General features: G+C 46.5%; 1 protein-coding gene across 1 annotated transcript; it reads right to left on the bottom strand.

Moving 5' to 3' along the window:
• Positions 1–124: 124 nt before the first annotated feature.
• On the bottom strand, positions 125–27415 carry EHD3 (EH domain containing 3). Its single transcript, XM_005021966.6, has 6 exons — positions 26900–27415; positions 21386–21562; positions 17430–17527; positions 4010–4422; positions 2759–2923; positions 125–1270 (listed from the first exon to the last, which is right to left on the bottom strand). The coding sequence occupies exons 1-6, from the start codon at positions 27124–27126 to the stop codon at positions 743–745; spliced, it is 1608 nt and encodes a 535-aa protein (XP_005022023.3). The 5' UTR covers positions 27127–27415; the 3' UTR covers positions 125–742.
• Between the last annotated feature and the right edge of the window lie 492 nt (positions 27416–27907).

Here is a 27907-nt window from a genome sequence, read left to right as displayed (position 1 = left end):
TCAGGGTGGTTGTTCTCTCAGCTGTACTTTGACAATAAATCACCACCAGGGAATGGATGAGAGGTGCAGGTGCTTGGGAATTCCTAGTGCCTGTCCCACAGTAAATAATGAAGAACTCAAGATGTCCAATTGAGAGCCATTTCAGATTGCTTTATTTTTTTTTAAGGACAGGGAAATGCTTGTAGAACTTGTATCTGACAGTGAACTGGATTCCTAAAATTCTTAACTCAGGGATTTGGAATTTGGAATTTCTTATTAATTAGGAGGTACTCCTTAGTCTGGCCAACAGCTTGGAGACCTTTTTGTGGTTTCTTCTTTGCTATCAAGGATCTGTCTCATTAGGTTTGCAAGACCGATAAACAGCACAATGTGCAGTCAAAGCTCAGGAGTGACACTGGTGGTTAGCAGATTTCTATTAGTGCCAATTCCACTCTCAAAAGATGCAGCCCACTTGAGGTTTTCTTTCTGTCCTGCTTACCAGGTTATCCTAGCCTCAGTGTCCTTTCTTCACCTTCATGTTTACAGACTACACATTAGAAAGCAGGGACATTACACTGGAAAAGTGAATTGCATATCATCATGAAGAATGATTGGACTTTTTTTGTTCTGCTTTAGTTTTTTCGTCATACAGCAGAATAGGTATAAATTGAAAGGTGACCTCACATCTAAAGGTATAATTTAAGTAAACATGTTTTTCTAGATCTTTCTCCCCTCCCTTCCCCTCTCCCTTGCAACCCTCCTTTCATTCTGTTATTTTCCTTTTGGATGGAGGGAGGAGATGGGAAGGTAGCTCGTTTGGCAGCTCATGACCCTCCAACTTGACTTTAATGAGATGATTTGCCAAGGCAAACTCCTCATCATCCAGCATGCCATCTTTGTCAATGTCAGCCAGTTTCCAGATCTTTCCCAGCACTGTGTTGGGCAGCTTAGACCTTACCATCTCCTTCTTTGCATTGGCACCAGTTATTTTGCCATCAACAGGTGAGAGCGTATAGAAGATCTCATCATACATGGGCTTGTCCCTGGCCACCACCCACTCAGCATCATCAATCCCTTCGCCAGCGCCTTCGCCGTAGCCATGGCCAAAGGGGCCATGTAGTGTGCCCTCGAAGGCTCCTCCCTTCACCATCTGGGTGGGTCGCTGGGACTCCTCCTGGCGTACAAGCACCATGAGCTGCGCGATGTCGTTGGCCAGCATGTCCTCCACGGTCTCCAGCAGCTTGCTCTTCAGAGGCTGGAACTTGCTGAAGTCTTGGGCCTGCAACTGATCCTTGAAGTGGGACAGGGGAGCAAGAGGTGAGTGACACGGTTGTGCACAGGGCAGTAACAGCACAGAGTCGGCTCTGTTCGGCTCAAAAAACCTACTGCAGAGGAGGAGTGGGGAGCACAGCACTCTCCTCCGACAGCCCTGTTCCTCAGCATGCAATAGGGTTTCCCTGGCTGGCCGTGCTCTCACATATTCTTTAAGTCCTGCAGAGAACAATCTCCACTGCTCACAAAGTGGGGCTGGCATGGCACAAAGAAGGGAAGTGATTTACTCCGATTTACTCCAAGACCTGGATGTTGGCCATATGCGAGTAAGACTTCCTTTCTAGGCCATGTACAAGTGTTCGTGAGGACCAAATTGTTCAAAGCAAGCTGGTTGTGCAGCTCTTGCTGCACCTTCTAACTGGTGCTCTGCGCTCTGGTAAAGAAGTGCCACTTTCGCAACAGACTGTTTTGCAGGTAAATCCCTTGCTATCATGCAGTGCATCTTTCAGATGCCATAAAGACAGTAGAACTTCACAGAATAACTCATTTTTTTGTGTTTTTTCACGGCTAGGCAAAAGTGGTTTGAGCAGGGACTTGCAAAAAATTCTCTTCTAAGAGCTGTAAAACAACCTACAACTTTATCCTTCACCCTACCCATTAAATCCAGTCTATTCACTCCTTATGGAGTGGTGTAATTATTTTTTAATATTTAATCACATTTTAACAAGCAGTGAATGGGATTTTCTGTTGGATACACTCCACAGATCTCATTCCAAAGAACTTAGGTGAAATACATTTTTATTAAGAAAGATGAGCAACTGCTGTGTTTCCATAGGAGCTTGTAACAACTTCAACAGCTAGTAACTGCAACGAGGTTTCTGCTTGGACTGAAGCCATAGAGCAATGTAGCCTTGCCCAGCATTGTTCCAGTATACAATATGAGGCCCTGATCCAAGGTCCTCTAAAGTCTTTGACTTTGTATGAACACTGAATCAGGCCTCAGCTTTGCAGCTCAGAAAAACTGCTTCTCTGCCTAAAATAGACAGGGAGCTTTAAGTTTTCACTGCTTCCTTCATCCCCAAGTCTTTCTAGAAACAGAGTGAAGTAGAGGACAAAAAGATACAGCTCCTGAGGAGACGCATGCATATAGGCTTCTGGGAAATGTATCTTTTTATTTAATATAGATTAGCAGTATCCTTAGGTCTAGAAAATCTGAAAATGAAGCCTGGACTTAAAGAAAAAGAGGAAATCATTTGTTGTCAAATGCTGTTTAGGCAAAGACTTGAGAAATGAAGGCAGCTGTAGCTTCGTCTGAGCTCTGTGTGCAAAAAATGTTTACATGTATGCCTAAACATGGCCTGCACACAGTTCAAGGCTCACCCCAAGATTACAACAGGCCTTTCGCACAGACAATGATAATAAACGTCTGTACTGTGGCTTCTGTCATATTCCCTGCAGTTATTCTTTCCTTGTATGTTTGTGCTCTGGACAAGACACCACCACTTACCTGCATCTTTCTCAGGTTAGGAAAGTCTCCTGGTGAGATCTGATGTTCCCGTTCAATGCGGGCATAAATATCTCCCAAGTTGTTAACAAGCTCTTTCTTTTTATTGTCTTTCCCAAACACGGAGGGCATTTCCTTCTTTAGAGAGCTGATGATGTAGGCATGGACCTGAAGGGCATTACAGGATATGGAATGAAAAAGACAAGTGCTAAAGAACACATCATGGTTTTCCCAACAGACAGCACCTGTGCGTAGGAGTCAACCCATCTTGTCCCATCCTGAGGAGCAAGCTTAGCTCCTCAGCTCGCCTCTATCTGCTGATTATCACTCTAGTGCTAAGTGCTGCTCAGCTGCGTCCAAACGTACAGACTCTAGAACTCCAGATTTTGTTTAATGTAGGAATGAGCCTTTGACTTACAAGACACTACGCTATTGAGTACTCTGTACAAGGACTGTACAGAGCCGGAACAACCATTTTCATAAAGATCAGTTTATATTATACTTCCTGTTAGCACTGGTGATTCTGGAAGGCAGAATCTATTCTAGTATCCCCAGCAGAAGTGACTGATGGCAGTGAATTTCGTATGCAGTATTGTGACACCTCTTTATTTTGTGGATGCGGGGGTGAGGGAAGCTTTTTCTCTTCTATAGAAAGCTTTCGGGCATCTTTCAGGCTCTCTTTCTCAGTTGATATGGGTCTGCTCCCTGTGCTCTGGAGAGCTTAACTCAGCTCAATTTAAATAATCAGAAATGCAATTTCTGGCAGCGCCCTTGATATATATATATACTTGTGTGTGTGTATATATATATATATATATATATATATTTCATGTTCATGGCAGGCTTATCTGCCATTCTTGTCACTCTCTGCATCCATCTAGGTTTCTCTCTTTAAGGCAAAAGACCTCCAGACTCTTACTTCCCTTGGTGTGTGATTCTGACACATGGAATTGGTTTTAATTCTGAAGTTGCTAGCACAGTGCAGCTGCTTTCTGCATCCCCTCAAGTGCTACCTTCTTTGATCTGTGAGCAACTCTTCACTCAGGCCTTTTATGACTGCTGCACCAAGCAAAGGAGGTACATTCTTTCTTGAAGTGCATAGGACAAACACACTAGGCCTCTGAGTGAAATAAGAAGGGGAAGAAGAGAAGTAGGATCCACCGGCTATGCAAGCTAGAGCAGCCAAAACCACTTTCCCATGCCCTGCATGCTGTGGATGGCCCATGCTGAGTGCCTGGGCTCTCCTGTACCCACCTTGGCCAGCCGTGCCCGCTTGATGAGGTCGTTCAGCTTCCTTAGGGCTGCATTGCGGGGAAGGCTCTGGATATCCCTGAACAGGTCCTGCTCCTCTGCTTCAAACAGCTTTCGGTTGTCAGGGATGAGCAATGGATGGGACCAGAAGGAGCCAATGTAGACCCTGATGACCTCAGGAGTGTTGACAATCTTTCCCAGGGACCACATAAGGGCACCGTACACCCTCATCAACTGCTGGGTCTCTATTTGGTCAGCTTTGTTGAGAACAACTCTCATCTTGTCCTCGTGGTTCTTCAGGGCCTTGATGACCTCAGAGAATTCATCTGAGATGTCCAGCTTGTGCGCATCAAAAAGAAGAATGATGCGGTCGACCCGCTCTGCAAACCACTCCAGGACAGCAGCAAAGTCATAACCTACAAGGGGTGGAGGAAGAGCAGAGAGACACACGCACAGGTGTAGAGAAGGCTGGTGGTCATACCTGCATCATGCAGTCTGAGGGTAAGCTTGCAAAGAAAAAGCTTTCCCCCGGCAGCTCAAGTAGCTTGATAAAGTGAACAAGAAACCTAATTCTTTGCCACAAAGAGGGTCGAGAGGGAAGTGCTCTTCATTATGAAACATCTAAGACTTGCACATTTAAGAAAGGTTCTCATCTTCTCCAGATTAAGAGATCACCCAGGAAGTCCTGAACTCATGCTACAAATGCTTCGTTCAAACGTACATCTTAGCAGTTTGCCTATGTTCAAACAGCTACTGCAGAAGTCTTGCACATAACAAGACAGGGACGTCTCATTTCTGAATTACTGGCCATCAGCAAAGCCTACAAATGCAGCAGAAAGCTAGATAATTAGTATTTGCACCCAGACTGGTTTGAGATTTGTATCTCTACTGTTTAATAACACTCAGGTCTAGTCTAGTTGTGTGAGACTGTCCCATGCAATTCAAAGCCCAGGATGCAAATCACCTGCCATAGCTGAGTAATCATCCTCTCACATCTGCTGCATGTGCACGAAGCAAAATGAATTGTTTGCTTTGCTAAGTACTTGCTACTTAGGCAGCATTGCCATGAACAGCAGAGGTGGACTCCAACTAAACACACTAGTTTCAAATTTCATTACTTCAGAACTAAGGATAAAGGCATGATAAAATAATGTGTGTATGTTTTAAAAATGACAGCAACAAAATAACCCTTTTTTCCTAGCTCTGTCGTGTTTCTTCATCTTTTTTAAAGCCTCATCATGAGATTGGTGCTCCCTCTCTTCTCTGTAAGGCTCTCCTGTGCTGTGCAAGGCTTGGGGTTATCTGTGTTGCCAGAGTGCTGTCCTCAATAAAACACCTGTACTGGTTCTGCTTTGCAACACAGCTTTTTTCCTGGTGGGCAGGAATCATCAGGACAGATCACGTGCTATTTGCATTCAAATCCTTGAACATACTTTTTTTGTCTTAGCTTTTATGAATTAATGTGTGAGAATTAATTCACTGCCTTCCCCTTCCCTGTTTTTCCCCCTTTACCCTCTCATCTTTCCTAAAGCACAAGTGATGCATCCTGCTCTTTAGGTGAGGGCTATGGAAGGGAGGACTGCAGAGCTCTGATCTTGATTTTTGCCTTTTCCATCTTATGACTTTAAGCAAACCCTGGCTCTGAAGTCAGGAGCAAAGCCCATGTGAACCTTTCTCTTCAGATACATAAATTCATGTTAGCTGTTTGCTACTAAGAACTTCTTTACGTGCTAGGTACTATTACTGGGCTGTTTTGTCTCGGTTATAGTTTGCTCATAACAAACAAACAAAGGGGTGAGAGGAGACAAATGTGCTCTAGAATTTAAACAGCTTGCCCTGCTTTCTTCTGTGCTGTGTGATTTCTTCCTGCTCTGTGATTTCTACAGAAAATCACAGAGCAGGAGGCCCCTGGCCTGTCACTCCATTACCGTGCGGTGGTGTCTTTTCCAGCAGCAACAAGTGATACTGGTTCCCAGCTCTTCACTCACCTCACACTTGATGCTGAGAGCTTCAGATAATTCAGCTAATATTACCTTTATGGGAGACCTACTCAACACTCAATAAATTATGTTTTATATCCTGTCCAGTCCATGTGTCTGATCTCACACGTTCTCATGAATCAGACCTTATAGTTGAAATAAAAGGTGGTTCTGCTTGCTTTCAGATCTCAGCAGTCTTTTAACCTTAGATATTTTGCCTGTAAGGAGCTCATCTCCGTGGGTCTAACTGCATAGCTGTTTTAAAGCTATCCTTATTTCTTTTCTAAATTGCACTAGGCCACATTGGCAGCAGAACAGCATCAATACCAACACCTTATCTCACTTGGACTTGGTTCAGGCTCTAAGTTCTCCCTCTGAGGAGATCAATGGATTTGCAACGGGGGGAAAAAACACTAACTTTGCTAAATGTTGGATGCACATCTATACCTAATGGTCAGTTTGGCTTGGGCTGTGCTGGAAATTAGTGGCAGGATAGCTTATTCTGCATATGCAGCCACCCAGCTTGCTCTTTCACCACAGAAACAATTAGTGTGTCTTTGTTCAGAGAAGTTGGTGCATTTAATCTGATGAAGTTTCCTTGACAGGGATGCTTTTTGTCAAGCTGGCATGTGTTTGAATTGCACCATGACTGCTTCTCCTAGCCTTTCCTTGGAAGATCAAAGGAGAAACTGAGTCATACTCTCTTGGGCACCTAGTGATGTTACAGTGATGTCCTGTCTCGGGTCAACATGGATGGCTTCTCTCCACCAAGAGTAAAAACTGCTGCTCTTCAGGGTGTTTAGCAGGGGCTGGGATGAGGTGGGGAAGGTGTCTGCACCTGACTCTCAGCACAGCTTTCAGCGATTCAGTAAAGGTAGGGAGCCCTCTGAAAAGAGGGAAGAAAAAGAAGTGGCATTGTAGTTCTGGTATTAGCTGAGGTCTGCCCATTGATCTGCCTGGTTCTTGGGATTTGTCTAAAAGGATCTTTAGGCACTTAGCTCCAGTGATCTGCTGACATCAAAATGTGTCAAGCCAAGATCTGCAGCAGCACTTCAGGCATCCGCTCTCTGAGTCTCTATTTCCTATCCACAGACAAAAATGTTGCTCTACCCAAGAGGAAAAGGAAATTAATATCTGCTGGGATCTTCGTATGTTCCTAGCTGCTACAGTAACATACAATGTGTGTAGAATGTCCTTGTAGGCTTCATCAAATGTCTAGACGGATAGGCAGAGCACATTTCTTTCCCAGCTTATTTGTGAGTTTAGAGATCATCTACTGACAGCTGTCCTGCACATCTCTATTAAGACAGAACAAAGCCCTCAGAAGTAGCAAATGTTGGTGTTTTAGAGCAGTCACAATAGCATGGGCTGGCTTACATCCTGTGCTGGGACAGAAACCTTATCCCCAGACACTCCTTGCATGTGTCCCACTTTTGGCACTTATGGGAATGTGTGAGGCCTTTCCTCTTGGTGCTAAGCAAGAAACTTCTCTCTGTGTGCAACTCTACTTACATGTAGTCTGACAAGAGGGAAGGGCAGGCGGGACGGACCTGTGTTTACAACCATCTACTTGGAGTCAACTCTCAGAGCTCTGTGATGGTATTTTCCCACACAGACAGCTGCCTAGGGAATTCCCACATGGGAAATTTGTAGGGCTGACTTTCTTGTTTTGCTTTTAGCATATAAAAGAACAGATTTGGAGCAGAGAAGCATTTGGATAGCAGGGAGACTGGGTATAAAACTCTAAGGGGAAGCAAGCTCTTAGTGAAGATATTTTAAAATAAAGTTAAACTAATATTTTAATGTTTAGTTCAGAGGACTTCTCTATAGCATGGAGAACTCAGGACGTTTTGCCTGGCTGAAACCAGAGCTGGAACACCTGAAAACGCAAGGCTTGTCCTGTAACTAAATTTAAGCATTATAGCCTCACTTCATATTATTTTGTCCAATTTTTATGTTGCAGATTCATAGGGCCTGACTCTACATTCTTCTGGCAGTTTATTTCAGTGTGAGGTTAGATCAAGAACTCATCTTGACCTACTGTCAAATTAGGAGTTTTCTGTCCGGAGTGTCCCTCTTGATTCGCAAAGTTGAGTTAATAACTCTGCGGATGCGTTATGTTTTTTTATGCCCTATCTCGGTGTTGTAGAGCGTTGCTAAGGCCTCTCACAAAGGCAGCCAGATTTGGCAGTGTGTCACTGATGGGCGAAGCTATCCACATACCACAGCAGTTTATTGTGAAGTTAAATGGCATTTGGGAAGCCAACTGCTTGCCAAAGTTGCATAAATGCAGAAGAATTATTACAGGGATGTTCACACAAAATGTGAAGGGGAAAATTTTCTCTTCAGTAATTCCTGGTTGTTTGTGGTTACACTTCTGCTGTTGAAAACCAGACCTATTTAAACGTGCCTTAATATCGCTGATGTGGATTGTTTCACAACCTCCAGAGAAGGCTGTGAAGGAAGAACACATAAGGACATGAACAGAAAATGAATCCCATCTATGCAGTGCTAGAAGAAATGGGCAAGATGAGCGTACCACTTCCTTCCATCAGATATTCTTTCACGGGGGTAGATTTCATTTTGGCAGCATGAGAAGGAATCAACAGATTTAACACAAAGCTGACAAGTCAGATGACTGCCAGTAGATTCATCCTGTAGAGGAAACGATTTTCTTGCAGACACCCTGACACCTAGACGCTGCAAGGCAGACTGTGGCTTTATGAATACTTGTCTGTGCACTGCTGGAATACCTGGCAGCAAGTATTTAACTAAGATACGGCAGGATTATGCAATTACTTTTCTGTCAAGTCAGACAAAGAATGACACAGTCTTTACGTTGACTCTGTGCAGACAAATGATACCAGACCCAGCATCAAACCTGCCTGCCTGTAACATTATAAAGCCATTTAAACCAGCAAGGAGTGCTCATGTAGTAGCTCGGCATTGCTTTTGCCTGATGGTAAGCACACCACTGAATTGCCTGTCTTGTGGAACTATGGGCACAGACCCTGTGGTGGAGGTCAGGTGGGATGGAAGGAGGAAAGTAAGATGAAGAAATGCTGAAAAACACAAAGCTGCTTTTTAAAACTGTGCCACTGCTTTTAGCAACTTACCTCATTCCTGGTGAATTTAGTCCCTGGGAGCTCCCTTCGTACTATCCACCTAAATCTGGTGTGTTCCAGAGACTGAAAGCCCACTAGATCACAGCCCTCAAGACAATGTGATGGCCAGAGGGAGGAAATAAAGGGAGGAAAGGAGGAGGAAGTGCTACACGAAGTGAGTAGGACACACAAAGTGAGTGGGAAGCAAGGCAGGGGTGGCTGTTGTGAGGCTCAGGGAGGGATGGTACAGATGTGGGTGACAGAAACCGAAGCAGGGGAGAGTAGAGAACAGGGATTTGGTTTCTGTCAAGGTGAGGAGCTGGTGAAACCAGCAAGGAATGGATTAGAAAGGATGATGAAAAGCGAGGGATGAATGTTGCATATATCTCACTGCAGCTCATCCTAAAGCATCCTTGTGAAAAAGCTGCTTCCTTTCTGGGAGTGGCTGCCTTCCAATGGGATATAAAGAGATTTATGTAACGTGTGTCTGTGGGTGTGCTGGGAAGTAGAAATTCCACAGGATGAGAATACTTCTATGAGTGATATGTCATAATTTCTAGAGCAGGTTTCTAGAGCTTGCTGATTAATTCTGCCTTTGCTTATACCTGAAGAAATCATCTGTCCTAGAGCTGGTGACTCACAGCAATAGGAGCTGCATCCTCCTGTCAGGGCTCTGCACGTCCTCTCCCTCAGTACCAAGAATTAATGGAAATGCTACATCCATTTCGGAGGCTTAAAGGTTTCCAAAGCAAAAGTAAAGGGACTCAGCTCTCCACAGCAAATCTGCATAATGTTCTCAGCTAGGAAATGTGGGCTGGTGTCAAATTTCTAATGCTAACATTTACAATAATAAGTATCTGGAGTGGCATACCAGGGACTTCAGCTTTCATGTTGTTTAGAGCAATGGTTTCATGGTTGAGAAGAGACTAGGAGACTGATGAGGCTCCTGCTTTATGTCAGTGGAAACTACGTGAAATCTATCTCACTAGACAAGTTCAATTCAGGTGGACTAAAACTGATGAAAACATTGTCCAGAGCCAAGACTTCTTACAACTGTAAGCTTCTATGTACACACAACAGAACTTCTCCCCTTTACCCGTTACTCGTTTATATCTGTTATTTCACGGAATGTTAGGGATTGGAAGGGACCCTGAGAGATCACCTAGTCCAATCCCCCTGCCGGAGCAGGAACACAATTTGTGACAGATGGACTGAGCATCTCATGGCATCTAGGCCAATCCTCAAAACAGCCCATAGCCAGATTTTGACACCTCAGGAGGTATCTGAATCCAGGCTAGGTTTTCCAGAGATACCAATTTTCCAGAGCAGTGCTGATGCACAGACTATAATGATTCCTCATGGAATTCTGTCTGTGTCCAAACACAAAGTGAGTTCTCAGGACACTGCAAGAGTACGTGATGTGCAGAAATGATGCAAACTGAGATACTGATGGGCATGATCCTCCTTCCTTAATAAAGGAGATCCTTAGGGAATGTCTGGAGTGCACAAGGGACAGACAATAAAATGTACAAATTTAACAGTTCTAAAAAAATCAAACTTGTTTGGTTTAAAAATAAAAAAAGAGGATTTGCCATATATTAACGGGAGTTAAAAGAAACAATAAATAAATAACATAGACCTTTCTATTTGCACGACTAAATACTTAATCTCATTTCTTTTGCATTATTTTTTTCTTCCAGTTCTGGAAATGCAAAACAAAGCAGTATTTCCACCCTAAATCATGAGGACAGCTCCCCTCTCTCCACATCTCCCTCAGACAAAATGAACTCGGTCTCCTCAGAAAAAAACATATAGTCTTGAGTTTTTGTTTGCATCCTGCCTTCAGGTTAGATGAGTTAGTCATGCTCGTGGCTTCAGATATTTCTACAAATAAAAAGGGACAGATGCGTGCAGGTTTTCCTTACATTTTTGTCCTTACAGGAAGCCCAGAACTATGTCACTGTACAACTATGTGACTGCCTTTCAGTGGGACAGCGTGTGTGTGAGACTATGCTAAAGTCTGGGAAGTTGGCAGCGTGGCTGCTGCGCTGTAGTCATGGAAGTGGACTGCGAGGCCACAACCGATCACACTGCATTTTCACCCTCCTGGGTGGAGTGAAACACAAATAATCACAGGGGACTGTTATAGCAAATGCTTGAAATGCCTCCTTTTTAGATGCTTTCAGGGTATATCATGCTGTTCCCAGAACACGTGACAGAACTCTAAGGTCTTATCTAACAAACTTAATTTCCTTCTACAACAATGTCACCCAGCTGGTTGACCAAAGGAAGCCAGTTGATGTGATCTTTCTGGACTTCAGTAAAGTATTTGATACTGTCTCTCACAGTATCCTTCTGGACAAAATGACCAGACTATAGTTAGATAAAAGCATAATAAGATGGGTGAAACAGTTGGCTGATGGGTCGGGCCCAGAGGGTTCTTGTAAATGGGGTTACATCAGGCTGGGGACTTGTCACTAGTGGGGTTCCCCAGGGCTCCATTTCAGGACCAGCCCTATTCAATGTTTTCATAAATGATTTGGATGAAGTACTTGAGTTTTTTTTGAGCAAGTTTGTGGATACCAAATTGGGTGGAGTTACTGACTCTGTCAAGGGTGGGGAGGCCTTGCAGAGAGATCTGGACAAATTAAGAGAGCTGAGCTGGGAAATCCCAACAATGTGAAGTTTATGAAGAGCAAGTGCTGGATTCTGCACCTGGGAAGGGGCAACCCTGGTTACACGTACAGACCGGGGGATGTGATGCTGGAGAGCAGCCCCACAGAAAAGGATCTGGAGGTTTTGATCGGCAGCAAGCTGAACACGAGCCAGCAGTGTGCCCTGGCAGCCAGGACGGCCAGCTGTACCCTGGGGTGCATCAAGCACGGCACTGCTAGTTGGTAGAGGGACGGGATTGTCCCACTCTGCTCTGTGCTTGTGTGGCCTCACCTCGAGTACTGCATGCAGTTCTGGGCACCACAGGATAAGAAAGATATAAAACTGTTGGAGAGCATCCAAAGGAGGGCTACAAATATAGTGAAGGGTCTAGAGAGCAAGACACGTGAGGAGTGGCTGAAGTCACTTGGATCGTTCAGCCTGGAGGAAAGGAGACTGAGGAGACTCATGGTGGTCTACAGCTTCCTCACGGGGGGAGCGGAGGGGCAGGTGCTGAGTTCTGCTCCCTGATGACCAGCAACAGGACCCGAGGGAATGGCTTGAAGCCACAACAGGGGAAGTTCAGGCTGCATATCAGGAAAAGGTTCTTAACCAAGAGGGTGGGCAGGCATTGGGACAGGCTCCCCAGGGAAGTGGTTACGGCACCAAGCCTGACAGTTCAAGAAGCATTTGGACAACGCTCAGACGCATGATCTGATTTTTTTTTTGTGGTCTTTCGGGTACCCAGGAGTCAGACTTGATGATCCGTGCGGGTCCCTTCCAACTTGGAGGTTCTATGGGTCTATCGGACCCTAAGCATTTAATGAAGTGGGAGAACATTCTATGATAACATCAGTGCTCTTGGTGCTTGCTTTCTCTTCCAACTATGGCTGTTCAAAACACAGTCTTGAGAGCTCTGCGATTGCCCAAGACTGTTATTCGTTTACATTTTTCCTTTCACTGTCAGGCTGGTGAGTAACTGAATATCCCAGAGTGAAGCTACTGGTAATCGGGAATTCTTCCTTCCCAAGAGGGAGAACAAGGCTAATATGTTTTCCCTTGGCTATGGGAAGCCTGGGCTGCATCACAGTCAGCAGATGGAACTGGGTGGAGGGCTGGAAAAAGGCTGGAATAGGCTGGAAAAAACATGCCCTAATGAGAAAGATTTGAGGGTGTTGGTGGATGAGAAGCTCAATGTGAGCCAGCAACATGCGCTTGCAGCCCACAAAGCTAACCATATCCTGGACTGCATCAAAAAGGAGTGGCCAGCAGGTTGAGGGAGGTGATTCTCCCCCTCTGCTCTGCCCTCATAACACCCAGCCTGGAGTACTGCATTTAGCTCTGGGGCCCCCAGCACAAGAAAGACATTGAAGTATTAGAACAAATCAAGAAGAGGGCCAGAAAGATGATCAAGGGACTGGAGCACCTCTCCTGTGAAGACAGCCTGAAGGAGCTGGGGTTCAGCCTGGAGAAGAAAAAGCTCCAGGGAGACCAGGAACTTTTCAGTAACTAAAAAGGGAATATTTGTCTTATCACTAGGACCCGCTGACAAAGGGGAATGGCGTTAAACTAAAAAAGGGTAGATTTCAGATTAGACATTAGGAAGAAGCTCTTTAATGTAAGGGTGATGAGGCTCTGGAACGGGTTGCCCAGAGAAACTGTGGATGGCTTGGATCCCTGGAAGTGCTCAAGGCCAGGCTGGATGGGGCTCTGACCAACCTGGTCTAGTAGTAGGTTTCCCTGTCCATGGCAGGGGGATTGGATTTAGATGATTTTTAAGGTCGCTTCCAACCCAAATCATTCCTTGATTCTATAACAGAAAGCTGCTGGGGAATGCCACTGACAGTCCTCATCTCTTGACTGTGACCTTGTGCTCACTGCTAATAACGCAGGAAAGGGAGGAGGTGACATACAGCGGGTGAAGATGAAGTGTTCAGCATGTATTCAGGAAGTATGACCCTCAAACAGGGATCAAATACTATTTGGCAATGGCATTGTTTAACTTGGCGGACTTGGACCTGCTTAGCTCAGGGCGTGTGTAGGTCAGGACTGATGGTTAGCAGAGTTTGTGAAGCTCCTTGCCCAGGGATGCACTGCTACTGAAGTGCCTGAGCTGCTGTTACCAGGTGGCTCAGTTAGCACAGCAAACTGCACGAGATGATGAATTATGAGTAAGTCCTAGCTCCTGTCTTGGCTCTGCTGTACTGAATGACCTGAGGTCCTGCCCTTTGTCCTCACTTATTTCAGTACCGTGTTCCTCCCTTTCTCATCTTCCATCCCAGTGGGATGGTGAGGGCTCATCATGTGACACCTGAACAGTGCTTCGCAAATGGCTAGCATCTGTACTGTTACCAAAATCGTCCAAGTAACCCAGGCTCTGTTGCTTTGGTACCTACAACTCTCTCTCCTATGAGAATCTCCACAGCCTGCTGTTGCCTTATGCTCTGCTGCAGACAATAAATGAAACAGACAACCAAAAAGGGACCTGGAGTGAGGGACAGGGCAATCTGATGACATTCTTTATATGTGAACAAAGTACGTAATAATGACCAGAGGAGGAACAGTTGCTCTCTAGGCAAGGTGAGTACAGAAGCGGTGATAGGGAGGATGCTTTGTGCCATGACATCCTGGGAATACTTCTCACCAGGCTTGTAAATGTAAATCTGTGTATCCTAGGATCTAGCTACTGTACCCATGGTACCATGGGTGCCTCTCACAAAGGATTGTACAAGTCACAGGAGCAGTGCAGGCAGCTCCTTGGCTACACCTTTTTACCAGAATCTGAGTGCAGCAAAAACTGCGTCGATGCTGGTGATCTCACTGCATGTGCTGGAGATGTGGATTTCAGATGACAGCTTGCATTCCCCTTCACTGCTTGACAGGCTTAGACCTGCAAGTCTGCTAGCAGGAAACAACACGGGCTGCTCCGTGTGGGGCAGATGGCACATATGATCATGTAGTGCTGTCCTGGAAGAGAGCCAGGGCAGAGTTCTGCTTCTGCCTTACGTGGCTTTCCTTGGAGGAAAGTTTGCCATCCGTTTGCAAAGTCCAGCAGCTGGCTGGACGAAGCTGCCTGCTGCTAGCTCCAACACTGGCACACTGGTGCTCAGTGCTGCCTGCCCACTGGGGAAGGCACTGCATTTATCTGTCACGGTAATTTTTACTACACCAAACAGGCAGTGAAGTTAAGTCAGCGTAGTTCAAACTGATGAGGAGCTTCAGAACCTGGTCTTGGCCTCTGAGTCATTCCTGGAAAGACAATTTCCTTGCTCCTGGTCCCTGAAGCATGGACGCAACAGGGCACATGATAAGCCCTGATGGATTGCTAAGCTGGCACTGTATAGATTAATTAATGTTCTTAATAGGAAAAGAGACAGACTTCTGACGTTCCCATCGAGAGGAATTTCCTATTTTTAGACATGCTGCTGGTTCACATGGGATGGGCAGGGCAGGAATGCCTGCCATATCTTCTGTATTTGTACTTTCCCTCTCAAATTTATGACAGAAAGCTGCTTTGCTACCCCTTCCCTTCCCTGACTCTCACTGACACTCTGATCTGAGGGTCTTAAAACATACATCCTACTGGCAAATAGTGGGGGGAGCAGAGCTACCCTCCTCCCAACAGTTAAGGAACTGGGAGGTCTCTTGGGAAATCTCTCCCAGGTTTTGCGACATTCCCAAGTGAAATCTGAGCAGGCTGGAAGGTAGAGAAGGGCAGAAGCATTTTGTTGCATCAGCAGTTTTTGGCACTGTCTTGTTTTCTGTCTAGAAAATGCGTTATTGCTCTGTCTGCCTCCAAAACCAATCTGCTGATCAGGGCAGCTGGCTTGCAAGCCTAGTGGCAAATGCACCAGGCTCACCACTTTCTGTGTCTCTGCCACGACAGGCAGAAGGCAAGCACTCCCTTTCAAACACTGGCTTCCTTGAAAAAAGCTTAAGCTAATCCCTGGCAACAGCCCTTCCTAAATTTAAGCACCTCAGCCCTCTTCTGACTTTCTGCTCCCTGGGCTGGATCCCCTGCAGACAGAAATCAGTGGAGCTCTTCCTGCTGCAACAAAGTTATGTTGATCTAAACTGGATAAGGAGCTTGTCCTCCAGCTATTGGAAAGCCACCTGATGTGGCCCACGGAACCAGCTTCGGGCTGTCCTGGCTATGTGTGAGGGTGCAGTGAGATCCCACCTACCCTGTACTTTGGGCTGCTCCCAGATGCTCAGGAGGTGTTTGTTGCCTTGGGTCAAAGTGCACCACCTGTAACTTTCCTAACAGCACACAACTGCGTACCAGCTGTGTTCTGGCACTGCTGGTATTTACTGGTGTAGCCACAGGAATGGGACACCAAGGCAGCAGTTTTTTTTTTTTTTTTTTTTTTTATAAAGAAAATGAACAAAAGTGGTTTTTCCTAAGCAAGTTTTCATCACATTAATAGTTCCAGAGAGAACAGTGCGCTTTCTGTAGCTGCTTTTTGACTGAAAAATGTTTATACCATATAAACTTTGATTATCTCTGCTTTGAAACATTTTCTGTTGAAGGGAAGAATGCTTACACACCTCTGATGAAGGTGTGCGCATCTTACTACCTTTTGGCTGTCTGGAAGGAATTAAATCTCCTAGCAGTGCTAAGACCCATGTTGGAAAAGCTTAATGTGAGTCTTAACTAACTCTGTCTTTTATAGCTTTATTGATGCTTCTTTAGTTGAGCACCCTACGGTGGAAGATCCCAGTAAAATGAACAATTGCTGGCTCTGTACAAGGTAGTTCCTTGATGAAAGAGAAAAGGAAGTTTTCAAGAGCAATTTCAATGCACAAGTGAGTTATAAAACTGAATCAACAGAAATCTTATGGGACAGAACACTGAGATATGGGAAAGGCTTCAGTACTTTTGAGTAGCGCCTGTGCTGCTGAAACTTAATTGTGCATTGCTAATAGGCAGTGTGAGTGAGAACTGATCTCCTCAAACTCAAACGTGTGTGTCGTCATCATGTTTTCACTACTTTCGGCTTCCTCCCACTAAAATGCTGTACAGTTATCAGGTTTATCTCAGGAACCTGTGAGAAATGTGAACTATGCCACCATCATCCTACAGAGTAAGGAAATGACTGCAAACAGTAGGTTCAAAGTATGGAGATATTGCCCACTTCAGAGGGTCACCCTGAGCCATTTATAAACTTGGAGCTATTCATTAGTATTAGTATACGAATATCATTTAGTATCCCCACTATTTCCAGATTTGCAACTGCAACAAGGAATGTGAGTGCCAGCTTAGCCCTTATCCAGTCCAGCACTACATTCAGGAAGCGTGGGCACTGTAAGAAACCTGCGAGGCCGATTGGAAAGAAATCAGGTTGATTGCCATGCAAGCCTTGCCTAGGGCTCATCAATAGGTCGCTGAAAGCAATTGCTTCTGCAAAGTAGACAGGTTTGACACTTTCTGATGGAAATCTGTTCTACTAGGGAATACCAAAGAGATATAAGTATTGCTGACACTGTCAGCAACCTTACCTGATAGCATTTAAATTCTCTGTGGCAGATAGCAAATTAAGTTCGAAGGAACATCAGTAGTCATGGCATCTCTCTGAGAGGCCCCGACTGTTGTTTCTGCCTAGAATTTGTACAGCTTCAGAGGAAACCCACATAGTCCATTCAATTTTAACTACCGTGATTTGGAAAAGAACTGAACTTGGGACTTACCTCTGCTAATTCTCTGTTTTTCTCCAGAAAGGATTCCCGGTGTATCAATGACACTGATGCTCTCTAACACAGGGTTAGGTAGCTGCGCACATACAAACCTGTGCAAAAATAATTCGGTTTAAAATAAAACCAAAAAAGTACTCACGATGCATTGAACATTACAGGCAACATGGGACAATCCAGGCTCTGATCTCACAAGTCTTCAGTTAGAATTAGTCTTGATTTAAATAAATGAAAGAGCTGCCAGAACTGAGCACTTTCTCTGCTTATTTTGGCTTTTCTGGAACATGAGTCTCTGTCATGACCTATGACGTGAGTCATTTTTTCTATGTCCCCAAAATTGTGAGAAAAACAATTCAGAAATCCGTATTTGTTTTTTTCTGTTCGTATTTTAGCAAGAAGTGGTATTTCATTTTCTTCATTCTGCTGCAGGGACATGAACTCAAATGAATTGAAATAACTCATTTAAATAAATTAAAGTTGTAGGGTTTTTTTTTAATCTACTTTTAAATCTGGTCTTAGAATGTGTGCTATTCTTGCACCATGGAAGCCCTAAAATCTGAGCAACATCTCAAGAATCTTAGTCTATCTTCCTGCTTCAAAGCAGGGTCAATCAGATGTTTGTCTGAAGTGTTTGTCAAACCCATGATGCAGATTCAACAGCCTTTGCTGGGACTCTACTCCATTTCTTAATTATCCTTACAGCAAAATCTTTTTCTTAATGTCTTAATCTAGATCTCCCATGCTGCAATGCATTTTAGTCTCAAACACAGTAGACAAGGTTTATTTTTCCCCTCTTGCAGCAACATATACCTATTGTTATTGCATCTCCCCTCAGCCTTTCCTCTAAAGAAAACCAGACTCTTTTCCATCTCTTTCAGTTCCCTGTAGCTGCCTTTCTAGTTCATTTTCCAAGTCACAGAAGGCCTTTGCAGCTTTCCTTCAGATTCTTCTCAAGTTGTTCCACATGTCTTCTGGCACGATGTGGTATTCCAGCTGTGGCCTGGCCAGTAGTGACCAGATTGGATGAATTGCTCCTTCTCTCTTACATAAGACATTTCTGTTTGTATGTCTTAGGAAGGCATTTACTTCTCTCATAGAAGTATGACACTGTTGACTCACACTAGGTTTGTAATTCACTCACTCGTTTCCCCTCCACAGCTCCATTTCTGCGCAATTCCTCTTCACCTAGTTGTTCACCATCTTATGCCTACACAAATCCCTAGCTGAGAAGAGCACTTTGTGCTTATTCTTAGAGGGCTGCAGCTCATCTCTTTCAGTCATTGCTACAAGCAAAAACGTATCTGCTCGCATGGCTCCTGGTTGCATTTTGTGGACAGCCTTTTTGTGACAGCATACCGAGCAGCTATAAATATATGTGTCTATGTATGTACGTATATTAATAGGCTGGTGTAACACTGAGGCATAAAAAATGGTGCTGTGGGAGGAAGCAGAACCACAGAAGGACCAGAGTTGACATAATGGCCACTAGATGAGTCAAGGCAGACAGAGCCTCTGCTGGTTTCTGATGAAATCCCTGCAGCAGTGAACTCCTCCACAACCTTACCTCAATTTTTTCCACTTGTAGGACTCTAAGATCATTCTGACAAGAATGAATCCTCATGGGTCAGAGAATTGCCTTCATTCCTAAGCTATCAGATATTTCAATGCAAATATTTCAGCCTCTTTCCACCATCCACAGCTTGACAGGTGGCAACAGGCAGCATCTTTGAAGGTGTAACACCTTGTGTAGAAAAGGGGGCTGGCTTAGTTCTCCCGTCAGGTGCCAGGCTTAGAAGCAGAGAACAAAGGCTCCAGAGGTCACAGACGAGGGGATCTTCCATAGGTTTCTCTAGGAAAAGTACTCCACAGGAAATTGCAGATAGAAGGTCAGAGGCTAGCTTTATAAGTGCATTCTGGCTCTGTTGGCAATGTTCTTAAGGATGCTGTCTTCCAGCTGTCCCCACAGAACTGCAGGTACCTCAGGGAGCATGACCCAATTCTGTCCTGGACTGCACTAAGGGATGCGTGTGGTGCCAAACTGGCCTTTCATTACCCCTACAGGCAGAGTATGGGGGTGAAGGAGGAATTGTTATCCATGATGTCTCTTGTTGCTGACAACAAAAAAACAGAAACAACTCTACCTCAGCTCCCTAAAACAGACTACCAGGGTTGGGAATAATCTTGCAGCCATCAATCAGGCCAACATGATACCAAAGCAATGGCTGATATTCCCGATTTTGTGCCAGGCCCTTGGTGCCAAACAAGTCTTCCTGATAATGAGGTGCAGCCTGTAATCTCTGATGGGACCCCTCCAAAGCTGGGATACTGCCAGCAGAGCTGGAGTGAGGAAAACAAGCCCTTCTCTCAATGCCTAGGAAGCACCTGGGGCAAGAAGAGGGGGGAAAGGAGACAGGGTCAGAGCATGGTACTGCAGAGCTGTCTCTTTTCATCTCAAGACAGCTTGTCAGCCCCATCTCTGCACAGAAATCATTAGACCATTCTTTTTCTGTCTGCAGAAAAGGGGTTAATTAGCTGTCATGGCTACTCTCTGCATTGCTAGCAGGACTGCACTTCAGCTGCTGCTGAATCCCTGCTGCTGAGTCCCTGCTGCGCCCCTCTGCCCTGCCATCCTCACGTGGAAAAGGAGGAGCACGAGGAAAGAGCGATAGCACAGCATGATGCAGTGAACTAGGCTAACAGATACATAGCAACACCAGAGATCCCTTGCTGTATTAGGAGCAAACTGCATTCAGGATGTGTCCATCAGTCCAGGTGTGCTTGCTTTTTGCACTCCATACCTGACCTCTTTACTCCTGAGGTAGCGTCTCTTCTGCAGTGAACTGTTGGCCAGGTACACATGTTCCAGGCCTTGCAAGATGTTGAAAACTGCTGAAAATCTGTCTAGTGAAGGACCATGTTGCAGTATTTGAGCCTGTGTTGTGATCAGATATTGCTTCTATGGTCAGTGAGGCTCTCTGCATGGCAGTAACTCCAGCTAGGTCCCTCTTCTCTCATCAAGCTTCTCCCCAGGTCTCTTGCAGGCCCGTGCCCTTGCCTGCCTCTCTGCAGCCTACGCTGGCATTCCTGTGGTTAGAGTTGGTAGGGGACGAGGCACTCTCTGGACAGACACTCCCAAAGCCTGGAAGTCGGAAAAGGAGTCCAAGCCCAGCTTTCTTGGTCATTTGGCTGAACAGTTGGCCATGTGCTAGCAGGGAAGGCGCCAATGACAGGTGTAGTCAGTTTGTTCCCATTTCCCTGCTGTAGCACAGGCTGTGCTCCCCTAGGACATGGGTGTGTGCTGCTGGCTTCCTGCAAGGCCTAGATCCAAAATTGGATGGTTGGGTGAGGTCTAGGGAAGGGAAAGGTTAGATTCCTGATGTTGTGGAGCTACTGGTCAAAGCCCCTGGACAGTTTCCTATAGGAAAGAAGCATCTTCAGAGCTGTTACCACAATATATGTAGGTTATTTGTATATGGCTTCAGAATGCAGAGAGATTCAAGTAATTATGAAAGAAATGCAAGAAAGCACAGATGTGCGTGTTGTACCAGATCCACTCTACTGACTTCACTGGCTGGGTCTGGCTGGACTGTTTAGCTTAAAGGAACTGAACTGACTGCAAAACAGAAGCAGCTAGGAATATAAGAACAAGGGACAGTGAAATGTAAGGGAGAGTATTTACCTCTAGACTCCTACAGCATGAACGTGACAGGCTGGGCTTTATTCTTTGTTTTGTTTGTTCAGCTAAAATGAAGTTTTGGCCCACTTTTTTAATCTGCCCTTCAGTGAGTGACTGATGCATGCCTGGTAGGACTGGGATGGCTTTGTAATTGCCACGTGAATGGGGAAAAAGAAGAGGCAGAAGAAGAGTGTAATGCCTTACCCTTTTAAATTGCTAGCTATGCTGCTCATTAAGTTTTAGCCATATACTCCAGAGTAAGTTTTTGATTACTGACCTGTTTAAAAAGGCATTGCCAAAGGCATTGAGTTTCCTGAATGGTTTTTTGGGATCCACCACCAGTGCATTTCCAGGAACAATTCCTTCCACATCTCCTTGCATAACCGCTATAAAGGAGTCGGTTGTAGGCTCTGGTCCAATCCTCATTCCTGGGAAATCCTGCTCCAGCAGGTACCTGTAGGTGAAAAAAAACAGGGTGTGAGCATGACATGAGATCTGCCTAAGTCCTAATTGAGTTGTCCTGAAGATCCCAGTGAGATTACGTAGCTAAAGAGTATAGATCCTTTTAAGAATATTTTTAGCACTGTCACTGAATTTTTTGATAGGTGTCACAGTAGCTTTTCTACTTGGGATCTCCACTTTTAAAGCTTTTGCATTTCAGGAGGATTAAAACAAATGAGAAGATTACAGCTGCTGGCAAGGGATTCTCATCATGTTTAATCATTTTGTGTCGTTTAATCTTCAAGACATTTAGAACAAACTTAGCTTAGTGAGGTAAAAACAGCAGTTCACTGCTATCAGAGAGTTAATCCTGAAACCTTACTGGCCTTTGGTGCTGATATTACTTCACTGCTGCTCATTTCAGCAGAAAACTCATCCAACTGATGTGCTTAGCCCCCAGTCCAAATCAGTCACTCAAAGGCCAGCTTCTCCTCTACTTGGCTGTTGAAGTCTCCACTCCTTCCTGCACACTCCTGTAGCGCAGCTACAGGTTTGCTGTACAGAAAAAGGAAGTCTGGAGAAAATGTTCAGCCTGTTGCTGATCACCTGGCCTGCTGACAAGCTCTGGATTGTTACCTGAGGAATGTGTGACTACCAGGCTGTAAGAGTTAGTGTTGCATTGTGTTGCTTGTTGACATCAGATAGCCTCTTCTCTCTGTTAGCCTCTTCCTCTTCTGTTACTTTAACCTCATTTTTATGACGAGCCAGAAAGGTAAACACAAAACTGAAAGTGATGTTAAAAGTGGTTCTGGGGGAGGGGAAAAAGGAGAGGAAGGGAAGGAGTGGTGATCCTTGACAACTGAGATCAGCATATGCAACAGTCAGCACTGGTTCACTCACCTGAGTCTTATCAAAGTTCCTACGTGAGGAACAGGACCTCTGCTCTGGCTTTGTACTTTGCTTTTGGTCTAATCCTAAGAGTGATATACAGGTGAGCATTCACCTTACCTATAACAATGAATCTTTTGAGTTCTCTCCTTGCAAATATTAGAAACAAAAGAAGCAGGGAGTAATAACAACCATTAAGTGCAACAAGTAAGGTGCATTTGAGAAACACCTTACTCCATGTGACAGGTCTCAGCCTTGCTGAGACAGTAACCCACTTATTTTAGAGGGGTTTGAGATGCACGTGCAATGACACAGCTTTTGAGCAACAGGGAAAAAAAAAAAAAAAAAGCCTGGGGTTTTTGTTTGTCACTTACAGACAAGGCTTCTGAGAAAACCCAAGCAAAAGCGCTGTATATAACACTCCTTATCCAGCCAGGCTGACTGGAAGAATTTTATTGCAGCTCCACTGAGCTCATGTTTCAAAGCATTTATTTCTTGTATACAACAAAACATATCTCAGCAAACATCCCAAACTATGAGAAAATGTTAATTGGCTAAATGTGCAGCAAGCAACATGAAATCAGAGAAAGATTGGCACTGTCTGGTATCACAGCCTCTGTTTGAAGTCAAGCTTCTCTGGGGGTTTGGGTACATTGTGCAGGAGGGCGTCTGCGGCACTCAGCCTCATTGTACAGCAGTCAAACACAAGGGAATTATTGACACTCGTCTGGGGAGGGGGAGGCAAGCTGCTGCTAGGCAGTGACAGAGGCTGCCTCTGCTAACAGAAAAGCTGAAGAACACGTGATTGTTACATTTGTGGGGTTCCTGGGAGAGGACAGCAAACAATGACTGTGGGAGACACCAAGTGAGAACAAGCAGCAGCTCCAGAGCAGTTTCCCCAGGCAGAGCAGTGTGCTTCACTCTGCGCTGGGTACGCCGTCAGAGATCTGGGGAGCAACCTCTGACCAGGTTAGGAAGGTTGTGGAAAGCACCAGGCAGGAGGCAAGCATCTATTTACAGCCTATCTGCTTTTTGGAGAAGCATCTGGAGCCTGTATCTGATTAAGAGCATTGCTCTGCTTGCCCCCCTCTCAGAGCTGTCCCCGATCCTGCTGAGAAGGTCAAGGGGGAAGGGCGGAGAAGCTGCACAAGGGCTGACCTGGCATGGGGCATCCTTCCCACCAGGTTTGGAGTAATGTAGAGCAGTCGGGCTCTCCAGGCAGGAATGCCTCACAGGATGTGGGGGAGGGAGCCATTTGCTAGTGATGAGTCACGGAGGAGCCCTGCAGGATGCTGTGGCAGCAGAGGTGATGCATGCCGGAGAGGATGAGGAAAGGGAAGAAGGGGAGAGGGGGAGGAAGTGGCGAGAGCTGCCCGGTGGAGGCCGAGATGAAAGGTTCAGGGCCACGCAGGGAGGTGACAGAGCCACCCAGTGCACACGGTGACAAGCAGGCCGGAGAGGCCAGGACATGTAAGCCATTAGCTGTACGGGAAAGGAGTGGCTACACCACAGCAGCAAACCACGCTGACAGTCAGTAGAGCTCGGGCTGGCTTGTTTATTTTATTAACAGGATGGCTGGACAGAAGCCAGGATTATTTTTAGAGAAGATCACAGAATCTAAGTGAATTAGGGGAGTAATGTTCTGTCCTGCATTCCCATCCTCTTACAGGAAAGCTTAAGAGCAGAAACATTAGATGCAGGCTTCAGTGGCATCCTGCTGTCCCAAGGAAGTTAGCTGCGAGATGTTCCCAGGCAGAGGTGTGGCCCCGCTCCCAACACCCAGGCCTTCCAGAGCCCAGCCCTGCAGAAAGGACTTGGCTAAAAGGATGCTGACAGAAACGGGAGCAAGGAAAGGGGATATTGCAGTACACAGGAGTGGAGAACTGTCAGTGTCACTCACACTGCATCTCTCACACAGCAAAACAAGGCCCAGCTCCCCAGGTCTCTACAAGGAGAGAGCACAGCATTGTTTAGCCGGTGTGCTGGTCTCACTTCGCTGCCTCTGACCCATGCAGCTCACCTCCCTCCACCCCCTCAGCCTCCAGGAATGTTTCTCAGTGCCCTTGACTGCTTTGCTTCTGCCACTTCCTCCTGACAGGAGGGCAGCCTCACCACAAGAAACCGTGCCTAGGTGCTGTCTGAAGAGAGGTTCTGGCTATTTATTGCCTCAGAAGCTTGTGTTTCTTCCCTGCTTTGCCTCAGACTCCACAGGAACAAAGGAATGAAACAAACCCATGTCTAGGATAGATGAACAAAGCAATGTTTTTGTTTTAAAATGGTGCCCTGGGATTCAGGTGTAAATTGAGATTGAGTTTGCTCCACGAGTGTTTAGCAGCACTAATCAATATCTGTAAGTTGCATTGCAGTATGCACAGGATGCAATAAAGGAAGGGACACGTAGGGAAAAATGTTAAACGCCTCTCATCTGGACAACATTTTATGGAAGAGATGCTGAGAGATTGTTTCTTGTCTCACTCTGGTACCAAGCCATACTGGCTGTTCCCCCTTTTACCTCCTCCTCCCTGCTCCTAGTCTTTAACTCCTACTCACCATCCCATGGTAACTCTGGATGCTAATCTGCTGTTTATCCCAGCTGCCTAATGACCAGCACCTGCAGGCTCATGCTGGAAGCCTATCTCAAGCAGCACAGCTTTCTGGCACCTCCTGCCTTTGTTTGGCTGGGAACAGGCTGGAGTGGTGGGCCCTCACACTCCTCCTGCTGTCACAGGCCCACGGGTTCTTCAACAGCTCAACTTTCACCTTCTTAACCACAATTTTAAATAGAAAAAGCCTCCACCTTCCTGCAAATGGCTTGCTCATGGCCATTTTGCACTTCTGCAGAGCACTAGCTCCTAGTCACTTCTTCTTGACTGTAATCCCTGGGTAAACGCATCCCTATCTGTGCACAGAGGGGCTGGGAGAAGAGGGCAGAGGCTGGTTGAAGGATGGTTCCCAACAGCTTGCTGAGCAGAGAGCTGAGGGCTTTCTGCCTTCCCACAGAAGTGAGGGCTCAGCTTCTCCTTTTGCCTGGAACATGATTTAAGCAGCCAGACTTCTGAAGAAAGCTTCAAAACGAGCCCAGGCTTACAGAGAAATGAACAGAAGGGGGCAAAGGCAGGAAGACTGCTAACAACAGCATGCAGGTGAGACTGCAGGAAAAAGCTGATGCTGGCAATCCAGACAAGGATTTGGAAGGATGCTCTAGTTACACAGCCAGCAACCTCAGGAATGGATATTCAGCAGCCTCCTCACATTCAGGAGAATTTCTGCTCAGGAACATTATTAACTGAAAAAAGCCTTTCAAATAGGTTTGGTATCAAGTCACAGAACAAAGATTTAGGGTGGAACCAGACAGCTATGCTATACGAGACATTTTTTTCATTTTCAGAAGAGCAACTCCCTTTCCAACCACATGTCAAATGCTTCTGAGGGTCATTCACATTCCTTCATCATATACCTGAGCTGCTAACACGAGAAAGGCCTTGTCGTCGCTAAATTTCATTTGTCATCTGCATGTCTGACAACATAGCAGAAATGCATGCTTTTCTTGGCTCCTGAGTGGTGCAATAAGTAACAGGAATATTACACAAAAACACCCTGCTGTTTCTCAAGGTCACTTCTGGAGGGGCACTGTCAATTTGATTCACTTCTCTCTAGAGCTCCTTCCTTCAGTGAGAAGTGCCGGTAGAACAATGGGACTGGCTGCTTGTGGCCTCCGTCCAGATTTACACTGGGGTAATTCCGGAGATTTCAACACAGCCACACCAGAGTTACGCTGGAATTTAACGCTAAGCCCATGAATCACGTAGGAAATGCAGACAGCACAGCTTCAGCTATGATCCCCAGAGAAAGGCTGCTGCAAGCTGAGCTAGAACTGTCTGAACAGAGATCCCAGCAACAAAGTCCAGCTGGAAAAGTTTAACCCTTTTACAGCTTCATATCAAATCTGCTGCTGGCAACTGCTTCGCTCTGCAGCTCAGAGTGAACTTGCTGCTCCCGCTATCACAGCACATCAGGACACAGGTCCTTCCTATACAGGCACATGCCTGAGCACACGTGCTTCTCCAGCTAGGATCCCCGTGCTGCCTCTGGGCACAGTACAGAAAGAGAAAGAAAGGAGAGACACAGGCCAGTACAAACCCAAGAAGACACTTCAAGTTTTCCTAGGTGGTTGCCACAGTGCTTGGTCAGCAGGGAAATTGGAAGAAAAAGGTCCACAGCAGGATAGCCTGAACTGAGCAATCACAGGGATTCCCCTCTTTGGGGCTTTCCACAGCTTTGCACTCGGAATGGACAAGAGGGCCTGAAGTGACTCATTTCCCCGCAGTAATGCCCTGCCCTGGGCTACTTCTTGCCACACTGACGTTTCACCAGGTGCCTCACCCACCCCGTCCTCACGAAGCAGAGCCGCTGAGGCTCCTGCAGGGGCAGCCTCCCCACCCAAAAACCATCCAGACGTTACCTGATGAAGGTGGTCTTCCCCGTGGAGTACTGCCCCACCAGCAGCACCATGGGCTTGTTGTCGAAGTCGGCATCCTCCAGGGCGGGCGAGTGGAACTCGTGGAACTTGTAGTGCTCCTCCAGGGGCAGCAGCTTGGTCTTGTAGAGCTTCTTCAGCCCCTCGCTCACCGTCTGGAACACCTCGGGGTCCTTCCTGCGCCGGTCATCGGTGCCCAGCCAGCTGAACATCTTGGGGCCGCCCGAAGCCAGCTCCGCAGCGACAGCCGGGGCCGGGGCCGGGCAGCGCAGGGCAGGGGGCGGTGCGAACGGGCTGCGGGCAGGCGTTACCCTCGCATAACTCCCTCAGCGAGGCTCCAAGCGGCCGTTAGCGGCGGTTAACGGCTCGGCGGGGCCGCCGTTGGGCGCCGCTTCAGCCCTGCGCCAACGGCTGCCGGCGCGGGCATGCCGCGGGGACGGCGCCCTGTGAGGGGAGCGGCGCGAGGCGGGCGGCGGTTAAGGGGGGCGCCCGCCAGGAAATGGGCCGGCGCCGGAAGTCGGCCACTCCTGGCAAAGCACCGCCCGTGCTCCCCCAGCGGGTGAAGCCGCGCTGGGCGGCGCCATGTTGAGGCGCTAAGGGGTGGGAGAGCCCCGCCGGGCGCAGCGCCCCCTGGTGGCGCCCCCGCTCCCCGTGCCTGTCCGCCATTTTAGCCCTCGTCTCCCTCGCCTAGAAGCAAACGCCCGAGTGGGCGAACGTGACAGGGAAACCGCTGTTTCTGAACCGAAATGTGCCCCTGCCGCCCACAGCAGCTCCCTCAGTGCGTGGCTTGGTCCTGAAGCACAGCACTTGCTCAGGCTGCCCATCAGTCACTGTTAGCTGAGCTGCACCTGGCAGAGCTGGTGTCCAGCAGGGTGGCTGCCCTCTGATAATCTGATGCAGTGCTGTGGCCACTTGTCACAGGTTGATAGGGATGGTCTTGAATCACAGAATTTCTAGGTTGGAAGAGACCTCCAAGATCACCGAGTCCAACCT

The sequence above is a fragment of the Anas platyrhynchos genome, chromosome 3 (genome assembly GCF_047663525.1).
Source record: "Anas platyrhynchos isolate ZD024472 breed Pekin duck chromosome 3, IASCAAS_PekinDuck_T2T, whole genome shotgun sequence".
Classification (NCBI taxonomy): domain Eukaryota; kingdom Metazoa; phylum Chordata; class Aves; order Anseriformes; family Anatidae; genus Anas; species Anas platyrhynchos.
The sequence above is the reverse complement of the archived record's forward strand: the minus strand, read 5'-3'. Positions and strand labels throughout refer to the sequence as shown.